This window comes from Centroberyx affinis, unplaced genomic scaffold (assembly GCF_046629955.1).
Source record: "Centroberyx affinis isolate AG114_WGS23_722 - 3 ecotype Tasmania unplaced genomic scaffold, CSIRO-AGI_Caff_v1 ptg001336l_1, whole genome shotgun sequence".
NCBI classification, from domain to species: domain Eukaryota; kingdom Metazoa; phylum Chordata; class Actinopteri; order Beryciformes; family Berycidae; genus Centroberyx; species Centroberyx affinis.
In genome coordinates this window covers 278,458-294,161 of record NW_027279833.1, presented here as the reverse complement: position 1 = coordinate 294,161, position 15,704 = coordinate 278,458, and the positions used below count along the sequence as shown (strand labels likewise).

Below are 15,704 nucleotides of genomic sequence, written 5' to 3'. Positions count from 1 at the left end.
AAAAAATATTTTTGTAACTGATCATCTTTCAAGTCAAAATAAATCTGATTCCAGTCCTTGTAACTTTAGCTAAGCATGATGGACTCTGCACTCTTTGCTGTAATTTACCTTCTCTGGTGTTCATACCAATTAAGAATACATGAACAAATAGATGACTATGAGCATCAGTCCAGACTGTGGTTTGCCCTTGATTCGTTTTGTCATGCTAGACTTTCTAAGCATGAGTAACTGCTGGCTATCAGATGTCAACATTCGTCTACTTATACCCATAAAACCTTGAGCTTTGCAGTCGATTCCTGAAGTTGGTTTGGATTATGTTCTCATTCCTAATGAACCACACCGCAGTTCGGTTTGGAAGAGGACCGAAACTTGCATTTCCAGGCGGTCTTGATGTGGTTATTTGGTGCACACCCAAGTTCAAATGGCATTGTTCTCACCTGGCCAAATGAACTAAAGGGGTAAACGTTTCAAATAAACGGTTCCAAGCAATAACAGTTCAACAGGGATGGAGACACTGGCTGCTGTAGGGATTAAACCCTCATCCTAACCTTTCTAGTGATGGGAAGATCTCTCTAACCACATATATTTCTGCACAGATGAAAAATGTCTGTGGTTATTCTTACCGCCGGCTACACAGTGGAATAACATAAGCCATTTGGCTGACGCTTTTATCCAAAATGCCTTACAAAACCAATCAGTGAATACATTTTAAATATGGGCTGCCCCAGTGGGAATTGAATCCCTGAACCCTAGCAGTGTTGGTGCCATGCTGTACCCTTTGAGCTATAGAGGATGATGACAACCAAATCTATTGTGAATCAAACCAGTTATGAGACTTGTTTACTTCATGCTGCAGCTTGTCAAAATCCTGTGGGGAGAAAGCCACAGTGCAATCCCTTGTGAATTGGAAATTAATTACAAATATTCAAGAGCAACATGATTTGGCTTGATTCTCAAATTAATCATAACCCCACAAGGTCAGACAATCATTTTCATCCCAGCTCCATCAAGGCAAGTCTCTGCTGGTCTCTCATCAGATTCACAGGCTCACACTTTCAGTGCAATTGTCCACTCCATTAGAAACTGGAGTAGTCAACTAAAGCTTTCCTATAGGTTTAATTTCTCCTGCATATTCTATAATGTCCACAAATGCTAAATCTTTAACTAAAGAAGTTACTATTAATGTGTAGGCCTACCATTTAAATACATTTTAGAAGCTGGCATAGTCAACAAAAGCTTTCCTGGTTTTCTCACGTCTCCTGTACATTTTATGTTTTTATGTTAAATCTTGAACTACAGAGGCTACACATTTAGATGCTGACCTATCAATTTTAATCAGTGTTAACATCTGGAGTATTCAACAAAACTCCTTAGTGTTTTTTTCTCCTAAACATTCTGTTAAAACTAAACTAAAGAGGCTCAAACTCTTTGGGTGATTAACCAATCCATATTACAAACTGGAGCAGCCAACAAAAACCTTCTTGTTTATCTGATTTCTCCTGCACATTCTATACAACCCTTTTTTACCCTAAAACTTTAAAGGGATTCTTAGACACTGTAAACAGTTGTTAGTTAATTTATAAGTTGGCTGTTAAGTTGTTGTTTTCTCTTGCATTGTATGTGACATCCTGTTGTCCTTGTGCCACATGTAAGTGTGGGCTGTGATACTATGTAAGTTGTCGATATGTCAATATGTATTGTATTCGGCCAATACAGTGATTATGATTCTGACAGACTCCAGCTTGCCAACCTACTGTGGATAAGACTGCATTTGTTATTTGGTGGATGCTTTTATCCAAAGAACTTTAAAGTACCATTAGTCACATTGGCAGAAAAAAAATCTACTTTTGTCCTTCAGTTTCCTTGAAACAGATTGGTAGCATTGTTGCATTCCTTCTTGAAACTCAGGGGTTTGATTGTGTTTGCAGCAAGCTCAATCCCATGGTTTCAATAAGGAATGCTCACATTGCTAACAAGAAGATTTAAGAAAACTGAAGGACAAAGACTGAAACTGTGACTGGTGAAAATTGACAAGTGACACATGTCAAAATTTCACACTTAAACTACAGAGACGACAAATCAATATGCAGGCCTACCACTTCAGGACAGATGTTGTTACTGATTATGCAACCCCCCCCCCTCCCCCCACAGTTTCCATTTTAGACATTTCAGTGATGTTGAAACTGTTCACTCAGTGTCAGTTGTCCAATCAAATAGCTATCCAACTACTGCAACACAAGAGGGACAGACTGGTTGAGCTTCTCCCTTAAATAAACAGATCAAAGAATAAAATGTGAGCTTTGTTTAAACTAGAGGAGAGGCTGCTGGCTCTGCTGCAGACAGCTGTGTCCCTTGATTGGTGTCTGACGTTGATGATGTCACAGCAGAGCCTTGACCACAAAGCTGGCTACAGTCAAGCTGTCTGGCAAGCAGGCGAATGCTGGCCTGACTGATGCTGGACAGCAGTGTGTGTGTGTGTGTGCATTTTAGCATGGGCTGTTGGTGTGTGTGTGTGTGTGTGTGTGTGTGTGTGTGTGCGTGTGTGTGTGTATGTGTGTATATACATATACACTACATGCATGCATGAATGTGCATATGTAATTCCTGTATCTACAGGTGTCCACATGTCTGCATGCACGTGTGTGTTAGAGAACAGGCATACAAGTATGTGTGTGTGTGCTGTTTGTGCGTGCGTGTGTGTGTGTGTGTGTGTCATGACAGAAAGCAGAAGAGCTGCTTCAGGCTAAGGTGCAGCCCAGCACAGTGGTTAAAAGGACACAGCCACAGGCAAACCTGACCAAACCAATTAAAGCCAGGACAGCCTTGCACCTCACATCAGGCTTGCAAATTTGCTTTAGTTACATTTTTTAGGGAATACAGGAATATTCGTTACAGCGATTGACAGATCGCCATGGTACTGACCCTTAGAACTGGTTCCTTGTAATGTTGGCAGTATAGGAATTTAAGCTCAATCATTGCACTCAAAGTAATTCAGTCTGGATAACTGCGCGAATTATGCCTAAAATGAGAATTTACATTGGTGTAAAAATTCAACATTGCAGCATTTGTGTTTTCCAGCCTGTTTTTTATCGGTATACCCTCTCTGCCCCAGCATCAGGTCTGTGGACTGAAAGCTGTGCGGTAATCCCCTGCTCCTTTCACCTGAGAGGGATTGATAGTTATAGTGAGCTGGCTACCGTGAGTCTGCTGATGAGTCCAGCTCCAGGGTTTGGTCTGCGGTGCGGCTAGTGGAGGCGTCGTGACTGAGGTTGGCGCAGGAACACACTCCAATTTGAACCCCTCCACCCTCCTCCCACCCCGCCTTTTCATCTTTTAATTTCTCCCTTTCCTCCTCTGTCCTCCATCCATCCTTTTGTATTTCTCTATTTCTTTCTCCATCTTTCTCTTCCACTGTCTCCACCTCTCTCTCTTTTTTCTATTCCTTTCTCATTTCTCTCTCCTCCTCTCAGTCTCTCTTTCCATCTCTCCTCTCTTGCTTCACTTACTCTTGGTCCATCTCCGTCTTTATTTTTCTATCCTCTCCATCTCTCTCTCCCCTTTCTCCCTCACCTTTTCTCTCCTCATTCTCTCACAAACACACAATCACACACAGGTTTAGGCTTATGCTCAGGTGCTGCTGCAGGGACACACTGCTCAGACAGCCATGGTTTAGGGGAGGTGTGTGTGTTTGTGTGTACCATGTGTATGTGTGTGTGTGCGGTGATGGTGTTAGTAGCGAGCGGGCAGTGAACGAGCTGATGAGTGAGCGAGTGACTGAGGATGCCGTTCGTCTACACACACCAACCAACCGCTCGCTCTGTGCTGCAGAAATTGGCTGCTCCCATTTTCATAGAAGGAAAAAAGAGCCAGTGCTAGGGGATTCCTGCTAATTGCTTGCACATTCCCCTCTTCCTCTGGCTCGATTAAAGCCAGGCCACCATCTCCCTTTCAAGTCTGCTGTTCTCCACAGTGGGCTGAACACAGCCCACAGCCCTCTACTGTACTCTGCTCCAGCCCGCCATCCGACAATATATCTCACTGCTTTTCATTTGTGTTGTCCCCCACAGAACTACACAGACAGAGTTTCAGCTAAACCTCGCTGTAAGGCAGCAGGAGAGAAAATGTCGGCGGAAAGTGATCTAGGTCTAGTCTACTGTCCGTGTTTCACGCTGTCCTTTTGCACTGCATGTGAGGTCCTTTTGTCCTTACATCATGTGTGTCACGATGCATGTTACTGCTGTATGTAAATTGCAGATTTGTCTCTGCATCAATGTCATTGAGGCAACGAGTGATTGTGATTGTGACAGCGTTTCAACTTAACAACCCTAGCCTGGTTCCAGACTCCTGAATCGCGTCGCGCCCACTCCCAGATTTTGTCGAGCGATTCAGAGAGCCTGATGTTTCCCTCGTCAACGGCTTGTTCTCGCTCTGAGAAACAATCAAGCCAATCAGCGCCTTTGCGGGCAAGACTAAAGTTTGAACCGTCTGTGAACCAGTTTTTCATTGGCGTTTCAGCAGAATAGATTTGTTGAAATCACCCCCTTAACCAACATATTGTCTTTGCAAAGACAATATTTTTGTCAAAATTGGCCAGCATTCTGGGTAAGTTGGTAAATACGCTAATGTCAGAGCAGCCGGATATGTCAGTCACTAGTGATTGGTTAGGGGAAAATCACCCTCCCACCCCACACAGAAAATGGCTAACAAGGAGGCTGAATAACGGAGTGGTAACAAAATGGCCATTCAGTCTGAATGTCAGGCTAAAACAACCCTCTGCTGTACCATACTCCAGCCTGCCATTCTAAATATCATAACATATGCAATTTGATGGCTGTTTTTATCCAAAGTGCTTTACAGGATTGTGCATCCATACATTTTTATCATGGGTGGCCCCAGTGGGAATCAAACCCCTAACCCCGGCAGTGTCTGCGCCTTGCTCTACCTGTTGAGCTGCTGTCCCTTTGCTTAGCACCACATTACACTGACAGAATTTCAATTGAACAACCTTGGCACCATACTGTACTCCTGCTTACCATTCTATGTCTCTCTGCTATCCATGTTGTTTAATCCTCATCACTCAACCACACTGAGTGTATGTGTAGTCTACAGTCTATTGTATGTCTAGGTGAGGTGCTTTTGTCCTTGTACCATGTGTGTCAGTAAGTACTGCGCTACTGTGCAAGTTGCTGATACGTCCCTGCACCGATTCCACCAAGTCAAATTCCCCTACATTTATTATACACCACCCTACTGCAGTGACAGAGTTTTAACTAAAGGATTACAAATTACACCAATTACAATAAATGTGCTGGAATTTTAATGCGGTTTGGTGCAGAGGCAAAAGGACAGCTTAAGCGTCTACTGGCATAACATGGTACAAGGACAAAAGGACATCAAACACAGTGCAAAGGGACAATGCAAAAAACTAAATATGGACATAGACTATACGTTTGAGTCTACGTATAGGGATTCATCTTTCAGTAGCTTTGTGTGTAAAAGCAGCATGGCATAAACAACCTTAGTGTGTGTGGGAAAGAGAAAATGTCTGCAGGAGCCACTGTACAACACAATGCAACATGTTTTTGTAGAAGAGTCCAGCATGCACCTTGTTTGACTGGCTTGGTAGGGTTGTACATGACAAGACATGTGTGTGTGTGTTTGTTTAAGTGTGTGCTGGCTTGACTGTGTATACATTTGTGTGCCTGTATCTGTTGTGGCAATCTAACAAAGTGTGTGTGTTAATGCCCTTCTGAGTGTGTGTTATTCCTGGTATACATGTTGCCACACTCTATTTAGCACATTGATATTTCTCCTCAGGCACGTGGATGGGGCAGCCTTGCAATCGAGGGTTGGGAATTCATCGACACGGGCATCCTTGGACATCTTGGAATAATTACTATGTTGGGGAGGGGGGTGAATTGAGAGAAGGGAAGAAGAGGGGAGGTGGGGGGTGGGGGGGGTGGCGTTGGGAGTACCGCGCAGCAGAGCTTCACATCTACAACACTGTTTTGTTCTGTTTGTTGCTTTTGAATTAAATTCACTGCAAAGGAGAAAGTAGCCCACACAGTACAAATTGTTCTGTCTTGGCTCTGTTATGCAGCCTTGGTAGACCGTACAAGAGCAATATTGAATAGGAACTGAGACAAATGCCTTGCCTGTCTATGGTGCCATTTCCTGAGCTGTAACCTGTCGAGTAAGCTTTAATCTTCAGTGAATGGGTGTGTACATGTTAGAGGTTGGTGGTAAACTGTATCCTAATTACAGAACGGCAAGTCGGAGCGGCATGTCATGACCAAAGATTGGGAGGGGACCACCAACATTGCGTGTGTGTGTGCGTGTGTGTGAGCATGGGACTCTAAGTTCACAGAGATCTGCATTTTCTAACTGTGTGTATGTATGTGTTTATGAGTTTTAGCATAAATGTAGATCAACAGTTATCGTCTGCATTTCCTAATGTGTAAGTGAATTTGAGAATGTGTGTGTGTGTGTGTGTATGCGTGTACGCCTAATGTATCTGTGTGCATTTACACCTGCTTGTGTGTGACTGAGCGCTCTTTTGCTTTCAATAGGAAGACGATGGCAGCTGACAATCTGCTTCGTTTCTTGGTTCATAACCTTCCATCGTATTTTGAACGAGATTAAGACATGACCTCTTTCTGAAGTCAAGTTACAGCGGATCAGTCTACACTATAGGGCCTGTAAAACCAGTTACCCATCTTCCCCTTTCACCCAGTGAAAACATTCTCTTAAATACCACTCGTAAATTCAAGCATGTCATCTGCTGCTAAAAACGAACACAGACAGGAAATCCACTTGAGGAGAAACAAGCGTTTTACATTCAATTATGTGCATAAAAAGGAACTATCCAATAATGCCAATGCCTGTGAGACTTTCTCCTCTAATAATCAGGGTTAAAAATATAAGAGTCTAACTGGATTAGGGTGATTACTGGTTGTTGTTCTAGGGTGCAGAACACCAGTATTTAAACCACACTTTATCTGACCGTTGAAAAAGACGATAGCGCCAATTTAACCCGCTTCCTCACAATAATAGATGCTATTTATACGTGTACATCTGGGGGGCCCTAAAACAATGAGGATGTGTGGAATTAAAAGTTGTAAAAGAATAACATGTTTGCAACAAGAAGGCTATTTTTGTGCATCGTACCAATAGGGACAGTGTTCTAACATTGTGGGATACGGTGTTTAACATCTAGGAAATTCCACATTTGGGTCCAGTTTTGTATATTCAATTCACTGTAAGAACCAAGATACACAGTGTAGGAAATACTAGATGTTATGAGACAATCCAAATGGGCCATTTTGATCATAATCATAACCAACTGCATATTATACATTAGTTCTGGGCTGTAGTACTTGAGTCTTGACCACTTTTCTGGTGTCTTGGACTTGTCTCGGTTTTCTGCCTGTTTCATCTCAGACTTATCTTGGTCTCGGCTACTTTTGGATGTCGTCCTGACTTTTTCCTGCCTATATAAAACTATGAAAAATGGGTAATTTCATGGATGTTTTTATTTATGTTTCATTTTTTTTCCCACAAACAATTTAAGTGATTTCACCTGTAGAAACCTGTGTATGTAATGGGTCTCAAACTTCTATGTATTGATTAGTTGGATATTGAAGGGTAAAATCCGGAGCTCCTCCAGATAGATCTACATCCATTCTTGGTCTTGAATAGGACTCGACTTGCTCTGTTCTTGTTCTTGACTTGGTCTCGATTCCATTTAGACCTGGTCTTGACTCGAACTTGACTAGACCCGGTCTTGGAATTGACTTGAACTTGACCAGGTCTGCAGCCCTGGTTTAGTTTCAATACAAAATTAGATATGGCGAAATTGACTACTGTACACTGACAAAATGATCACTGCCATGAAAGTAAAACTTTTTGTAATATTATATATAATGTAAAAATATAACATGTTTCCCCCAAACTAAATGTACTGAATGAAATCCTTCTTTCATTCCTTATAGTAATAGTAGTAGAAGTACTAATTGTAGTAATAGTAGTAACAGTTGCTGTTGCAGTAGTTTCACTTAATTGATATAACAGTGGGAAAATCCTTTATCACTGAAACACTACGAGTGATAAAATACACAGGACAAATGACGGTACATCGGTGACCTACAGAAACACACTGTAAATAACCATCAGTGCCTGTGGTACTGGGAGGTCACACAATATAAGGAACTTTGTGAACTGTCAATATGCTTCCCCCGCACCAATGACACCAAGACAAATTGCTGTTACACTTGGCGATTAAAGAGATTCTCATTACGATATGGCTCACTATATCATCCTCTAAATGCCGTTACCCTATAGATTAAACTGCCCATCCCTATTGACTGGAAATGCTGCATTCATCATGACATTAACACTATGAGTACAACAGGAGGAAATGTTTTCAGACTCTTCAATAGCAGTCTTCTGCATGTTGTGCCTTTTTTCTCAAAATATACAACTGTCCCTGCTACGTGTGTGTGTGTGTGTGTGTGTGTGTGTGTGTGCGCGCGCGTAATTGTAGGTGTGAATGTGCAAGCGAAGGAGTGCATATGTATGTATATGTGTGTAGGAGAGGGAGAAAGAGAAAAACAGAGAAGAAAGAAGAAGATAGAGAAAGACAGAGATGTAAAGACTGATAGCAGGAGAGAGAGAGAAAAAGTGTGTGTGTGTGTGTGTGTGTGTGTGTGTGTGTGTGTGAGATCAAATTGTAATGCATGTGTGGTCTTCATTCCGTGTGCCTCGAACTGTGCATGATGAGTGTCTGTGTTGACATATCTACATAATTGTTTCACGTGTAAACCAACACAAATTATATGTTGATAGAATTAATTGTGTGTACTGTTATGTGCTGTATATGGACAATGTCGGCGACACAGTAAATGTGAGTCTATGTATGTCTGTATGAGTGTGTGCGCTAGTGTGTCCGCGTGTGTGCGCACATAGGCGTGTGTGTGAATTTTTACTACGTATGTGTGTGTGTATGCATGTACGTACACTTGCATATGCGTCTGTCCGTGGGTGTGTGCATAAACATGCGTGCATGTGTTTATGTGACATTCCTGTGCCCGTGTGTGTGTGTGTGTGTGTGTGTGCATACGCATGTGTGTGTATGTGTGTGCGTATGTGGTACTGTATAATAATTTGTGTGCGTGTGTGTTTCTCCTCTGCCCAGATGGCTGTGCTCAGAGGCTAGAGCTTCTGAGATCTGTTGCCAGCGGTGAATACTGATCAGAGATCACTGTCACATCTAGCTACAGCATGCACACACACGTGCACGCACAAACACACACACACACACACACACACACACACACACACACACGCACAAACACACAGGGACACGTCATCCATCTTCACTCACACACACCTCCACTTCCACATGGTCGAACTACTAATTCACACAGCCACTATGTGTCCTCCATGCTGATATTTTCTAGCTACAGTCACCGTCTCTGCAGCCTGCGATCACCACTACAACCCTGATTATATGGCTGTCTGTCACACCTGAGGATCCACTTCCTACCACCTGTGAGAGTCCTTTTTTATGTAGGGATTAAAATATTTAATCATGACTGTTTAAAGAAGACAGTCAAAAATTTTCATTGGCTTGAGTGGCTGGATTTACAGTTACTACATTTTCAATAATCCATTGGTTTTGGATGTGGTACTGAAAGGCACTCCTTCCAAAACAATTATTTATTTGTACACAAATATTATCACAGTTATATAATTTCAGTTAAATGGGAATGTTGCTCCTGTGAAATAATTAATATTTGCAGCATTTAAGCTTATATCAATAGTGAATTAAGGAAAATAGCCCAAGGGAGAAGAGGGCATATAAAAGTCATTGCTTGGTGTCACTGTTGAACCATTCTGTAGGTACGTGCCCACACTGTGTTGTTGCAGGCAGCTTCCTTTTGTTGTTGTTGGGCATTTTCAGCCCAGCATTTGAGAACCACTGCTCTGTTGTAACAAACAGAGAAGCAGAAAAGTAAATCACTATACATCTCAGTTCTGAATCGCAATACTAACTGCAAAAATCAAATTTTGTGATTACAACTGGGAGCTCTCCGGTGATTCACAACTCTATAAAGTGGATCCTGATTTCCCACAGTGCCAGCTGCTCTTTCACCTGTCAGCAGATTCTCACTGATAATGACAGGATCAGGAAGATTATTTTCAATATGCTGTAATAAGGGTTGATAATGGTCAGCGATGACAATAATAATGAAAGTATATATATATATATAATATAGCCGCAAGCGGCTATGAAAGGGGTTCAAGCCTTTACTGAATGGTACTGACATTGCGAAAAAAGTGACAGTAGTTCTGAGGACATCGTCCAAATATATCCCTTGATATATCTGCCAAGGTTCGCAATCATTGAACAAACGGGTGTTGAGTTACGGCCATTTTTGTGTTAGGCCACACCCATTTCTGGTGTTTGCGGCGCCCCCCTATGGCTGAATCGCACAAAATTCGGTACGCATGTTAGAAATGTCATTCCAGACAAGGCTGAGAAGATTGGGACCGATTATGCAAATGGACTTTGATTTACCGGCTGTTACATGGTTATTACACCATAGGCCCCGCCCACTTTCACCAATGATGACAAAACTTCAGATTTTGACTAGTACCGCCTCCCTGAACATGTGTACCAAATTTCACGCAATTTTGCCATCAGGATTAGGAGATACAGTTTCTTGGCATTTGTAACGCCCCCTATTGTTCAATCTTAAAACAGCTTTGCACACATGGTCATTGATGATACCTGAACATGTGAAGTTTCATGATGATTGGACAATCGGTCATGAAGTTATAACAATTTAGCTGACAGGCCACGCCCTGTCACAAATGTAAAAATGTATATTTTCAAAACTAAAGTAGAAAAACAAAAATCCAAAAAGACAATTCATAGAGCTTGGTTCATAGATGCTACTGACCGATTTTGGTGGTGATTGGTCAAACGGTGTAGGAGGAGATATTAAAAATGTGTTTTTCAAAACTTTCAATATATCTCAAAAACTTTTTTACTTAAAGTAAAACCTTTAATTATAGCGCCCCCTTCAGGCCGATTGGATAAATATTTCTTGATCTAGTAATGGTCACCAAAATCTGTCATTGGGCCAAATTTCAAGTGTGTGATGTACCAGCTCACGGCAATTTACACCAATGTGGATGAACATTAATAATAATAAATATAGCCGCAAGCGGCAACGGATGTCCAAGCACAATATGGTCATTTATCCAAAAATGAGAAATTTAAGACATTATGCTTAGTTACCACAAGCTTAATGGTGTGAGGCAATAGTGTTACCCATGGGATTCAAACCTACAATCATTGGTATTGCAGACATACACATTAACCACTAGGCTACTGAGTCCACAGGGTGGCCATCGAGGGAACAGCAAAAAATAGGGCCAAGTTATGGGACTGTCCAAGCTATAGGCCGTTTAAAGTCTTAGAAAGGGTATTAGTATTAGTGCACAATTGGATAAACGGCCTAGGAGGAGTAGCGAAAAAACACTTTCAGACAAAATTCAAAATGGCGGAAAATCTAGTCTGGCGGAAATGGGCGGAAAAGGTCTTGTATAGCATAGTTTGCTGTGCTTTATGTTTCAAAAATCCAGAGGGCAGTAAAACCAGAGTGAGTTTTCAAAGCCAGAAGCCTCTGCACCTGGGAAAGTAATTGTTGAGTCATTGGTAGTGATCAATAACTCCATCAACACCCTGCAGATACAGTATATTATGGTTGTTTTGTGCTATAGGGCGTTCAAAATATTACTTATTGCAGGTTAGGGTTAGGGTTATCCTTTAAACCTAAGCTTAGGTTACATGACTTCATAATTTGAATAGGCCTAATTATAATTAAATATAATTTCCACATGATACTCAACAAGATTTTTACTGGATCCAACCAGTACCAAACCTTTTAAATGCCCATCTCAAACCTTTCAAATGCCCATATCAAACCTTTCCCATACCAGTGCCAAACCTTTTGAATGCCCACATCAAATCTTTCTCCTACCAGTACCAAACCTTTCAAATGCCCATATCAAACCTTTCTCTTACCAGTACCAAACCTTTCAAATATCCCTATCAAATCTTTCTCCCTCACAGTACCAAACCTTTCTGCTGCCGGGACCAAACCTGCCCTCTCTCTGCCTCTAATCAGCTCCTAAGCAAATGAATGCAAATGACTCTTCAGAGGACGAGCCACAGCAATGTCCATCACGCCCCAACACACACTCAGTGGTGTAGTTAGTGTGCACGGCGCATGACGCTCGCAGACACACACACACTCTCACACTCTCACCAGAGCACGGATGAACTCCGACAAACACATACACACATAAATGCGCGTGCACACACACACACAATCGCAGACATAATATTCCCGCACTCACACATTATCCCACACACTGTCCTCATCACATACGCACAGAGGCTGATGCACACACACACACTGATGCACTCAAATACATATGCACGCGCGCACACACACACACTCTCACAGATACATAATATTCCTGCACTCGCACATTATCCCACACAGTGTCTTCATCATACACACATGGGAGCATACACACACACGCACACGCACACACGCACACACGCACACACACAGACGCAGTATCCCGCTCTGCCTTCCCAGACAAAATGAAAGTGAGGAGGCAGCCGCATCACACCTCCAAATGGGCTCTGGGCTCTCAGAGGACTTTCTGTGAGGGGAGAACTCGTTGCTCTCCTGTAGCTGTCACCAACACTAATCTGTCTCTCTTTCTCTCTCTCACACACACTCACACGCGCGCGCACACGCACAAACACAATGATTTCTCATACACATACATATGTGCACACATAGACACGTGTCGACTCACACGCAGACAATGTCATCCTATCTTTCTTTTCACACAAATATGTGAACGCGCACATATCTTTTTCTCTCTCAATGTCTCACACACACAAACATACATACACACACACACACAGAGGCACCGTGTGTGTGTATGTATCACACACCATCTCTTTCTCTCTCTTGTGCTGTCTCGATCCCTCTCTGTCTAACACACACGCATGCACGAGCATAAGCCCAGTCAGTGCCACACATGAGAAAGTGGATTTTTGAAAACAGGCTTTCTCGGCATTCCATCTCTCCCTGCTCGACAGGTATTCTGTCTTTCTATGGGTGGATCTGCGATGCATTCTTTTCCAAAGGTTTCCGTTCCTGGACTGAAGATATACGACGCGGGAGCCTCTCATGTCGCATACCAGACATAAACAAGAAAAAAAAGCCCGCGTACACAAACACACATGCACAGAAACATCTGCATTTCTGTAAGGAAGACAAGGCTGCTACAACCCCACCGCCCCTGAAAAAAACCCCAAAACATAATCAAAAACAGGATTATTGTCAAAACCAGAGCATTGCCACATTCCTAAGTACACAGAAAAAGCAAACGCAAAAAAACAGCAACAATATACAGTAAACCACATGCACGCACAAACAGCTGCCCTCCCCGAGAGTGGAAGTGGAGGTAGGCTGCACATGTTTTGCAGAGGGGGTTCTCAGGTTTCACTAGGTAGGGAACCCCAAGGTTCCCTCAGTGCATGCTGTGTCGTGCTCAGCTGAGGAGCAGCTCTCAGAGCTTTGATCCACTTACCCGAAGGCACGAAATGAAGAACTTTGTTGGTCTCCATAGTTGAGCGAGTGGTGGCGAATGCACACTTCCTCTCTCTCCTCCCCCCAAGTCAACCCATCATGGTTGTGTTATCCTGTGCTGATGAGTGTGAGATCACCTCTGCTCCCTTGCTCTGCTCTGTTTCTGACTGCCTCTCAGACACATGCAGTGACTCAGCCCCACTTTGCCTGCCTACTCACAGTCGCACCACTGGGTCCTAGTGCCTCTGCTTTCCCCCTCCCCTCTCTCCCAACCCACCAGTAACTAGCCTATGACAGACCAGTATGCAGCAAGGCAAACCTCATGTGAAGGCACACCTCCCCACCATACCTATCTGAACATGGCGAACCCAAACCAAGGAAGCCAGAAGCCATACTGTATGCCTCACACAGATTAAACCACACTGTTTCACCATGAACGTGGGGCACTCTCTCACCATGACCACATTCGCATACAACTACTGTAGCGTCCTAATTCTGGTTTGTGTTACACTAACTTCGTTAACTTACAAAGTGGCAGTGTTGAATCTGACAACTGTGGTCTGTCTCTTGCCAAGCCCAAAGACTCAATTTCTTATTATCATTTGTAGACAACTTGGCTCAGTGTCAAATCATCACACAGACTGTGAAAGGAAAATGCAGCTTTGCAAGTCTGTACTATGGTTGACTACTGACACTATCACACAGTGATTTTCTTACATAGGTTCACAAATGGAGACTAAAAGGTTTATGTTGCAAAACATATCGCACAAAAAAACAAAACCGGCAAAGCCAAACAGAATTTCCATATGAAGTGTTTCATTCCAAAAGGGGGTTATAAAATGAGTATTATAATAGTAATGATACTTGAGTTATAGCACTAAATCTGGAATATAATTTAAGTTCCTCGTTATTTAAAGTGGTTATTTTGGTGATCAACAATGTTCATACCATTCACCACCCATATTGCTGCAGTGGAGCTGTTCAGTGGCCAACAGTTGAAGACTATGTTTGTACTGGGCAGCTCCCTGGTGTGAATGTGTTCAAGCATATGAGTGTGTTGCTGAAGAGAGGCATGTGTGCTCAGCAAACCTTCCCTGGATAAATAAAGGTGAAAGAAAATATCCGCCCCATAGCCTAGTTGAACTATGTTTTAACCTGCTTAGGGTGCATTCACACCTGGCAGGTTGAAGCGATTTAACTGAACTCTGGAGCGTTTTGTCCATAAGTTTGGTTTGTTTGGGCGGGTGAGAATCATGTGATTTGAACTCAAGTCTCAGTTCTCTTCTTAGCAAACTGTGGTGCGGTTCATTAGGAGTGAGAACGTAATCGTACCAATTACAGGAAACGACCCCTAAACAGACAGTTTTACGAGTATGTTGTTCGTTGTTCGACCGTTGTTCCATACGGTTTTATGGGTATAAGGAGACGGATTTTGACATCTGATAGCCAACAGTTACTTGTAATTAATAAATCAAGCATAACAAAATGAACCAAGGGCAAACTCATTTTTACCTATTTATTCATGTGTTTTCACCTGGTATGAACACCAGAGAAGGTAAATAATGAGCACAGACATCATGCTTAGCTAAAGTTACAGAGACTGGAATTAGATCTTTGTTTTTACTCCCCCTGCCAATCTCGCAGGATGACAGGTCACCAAAAGTCTGTCCAATAAACAAGCTACTTATGAGTCCCTGTGATTTTTGTTTACAAGCCCCGTTTCGCTTGTAATTGGCAGTGTGAAACCAAACGAACCAAATACAATAATGCGTCGTAAACTTTTCAGCTATGGTTCAGACCAAAGAAAACAAACTGTAGGTGTGATTGCATCCTTAGATTGGAATTCTAATGTGAAGAGAAAATGTGTTGCTAGAGACAGAGTCAACCCCCACCCACCCCAATATGCCTTTTTCCCCCCATGACCACTTCCAGGCACCGTATTTAGCAAAGTAGCTTTAAAACAAATCGTTTTGGCATGAAATCTCACTACCAAGGAAAACATTAAATAGGGCTCCCAAG

At 42.5% G+C, this 15,704-nt stretch overlaps 1 protein-coding gene across 1 annotated transcript in view; it reads right to left on the bottom strand.

Moving 5' to 3' along the window:
• The window catches only part of slc4a11 (solute carrier family 4 member 11), an 80,268-nt gene extending 66,440 nt beyond the window's left edge, over positions 1 to 13,828 (bottom strand). The window contains exon 1 of the mRNA XM_071525753.1: positions 13,687 to 13,828. Coding sequence (XP_071381854.1) covers positions 13,687 to 13,723 — 37 coding nt within the window. The 5' untranslated portion in view covers positions 13,724 to 13,828. The remainder of the gene's footprint in view (positions 1 to 13,686) is intronic.
• Between the last annotated feature and the right edge of the window lie 1,876 nt (positions 13,829 to 15,704).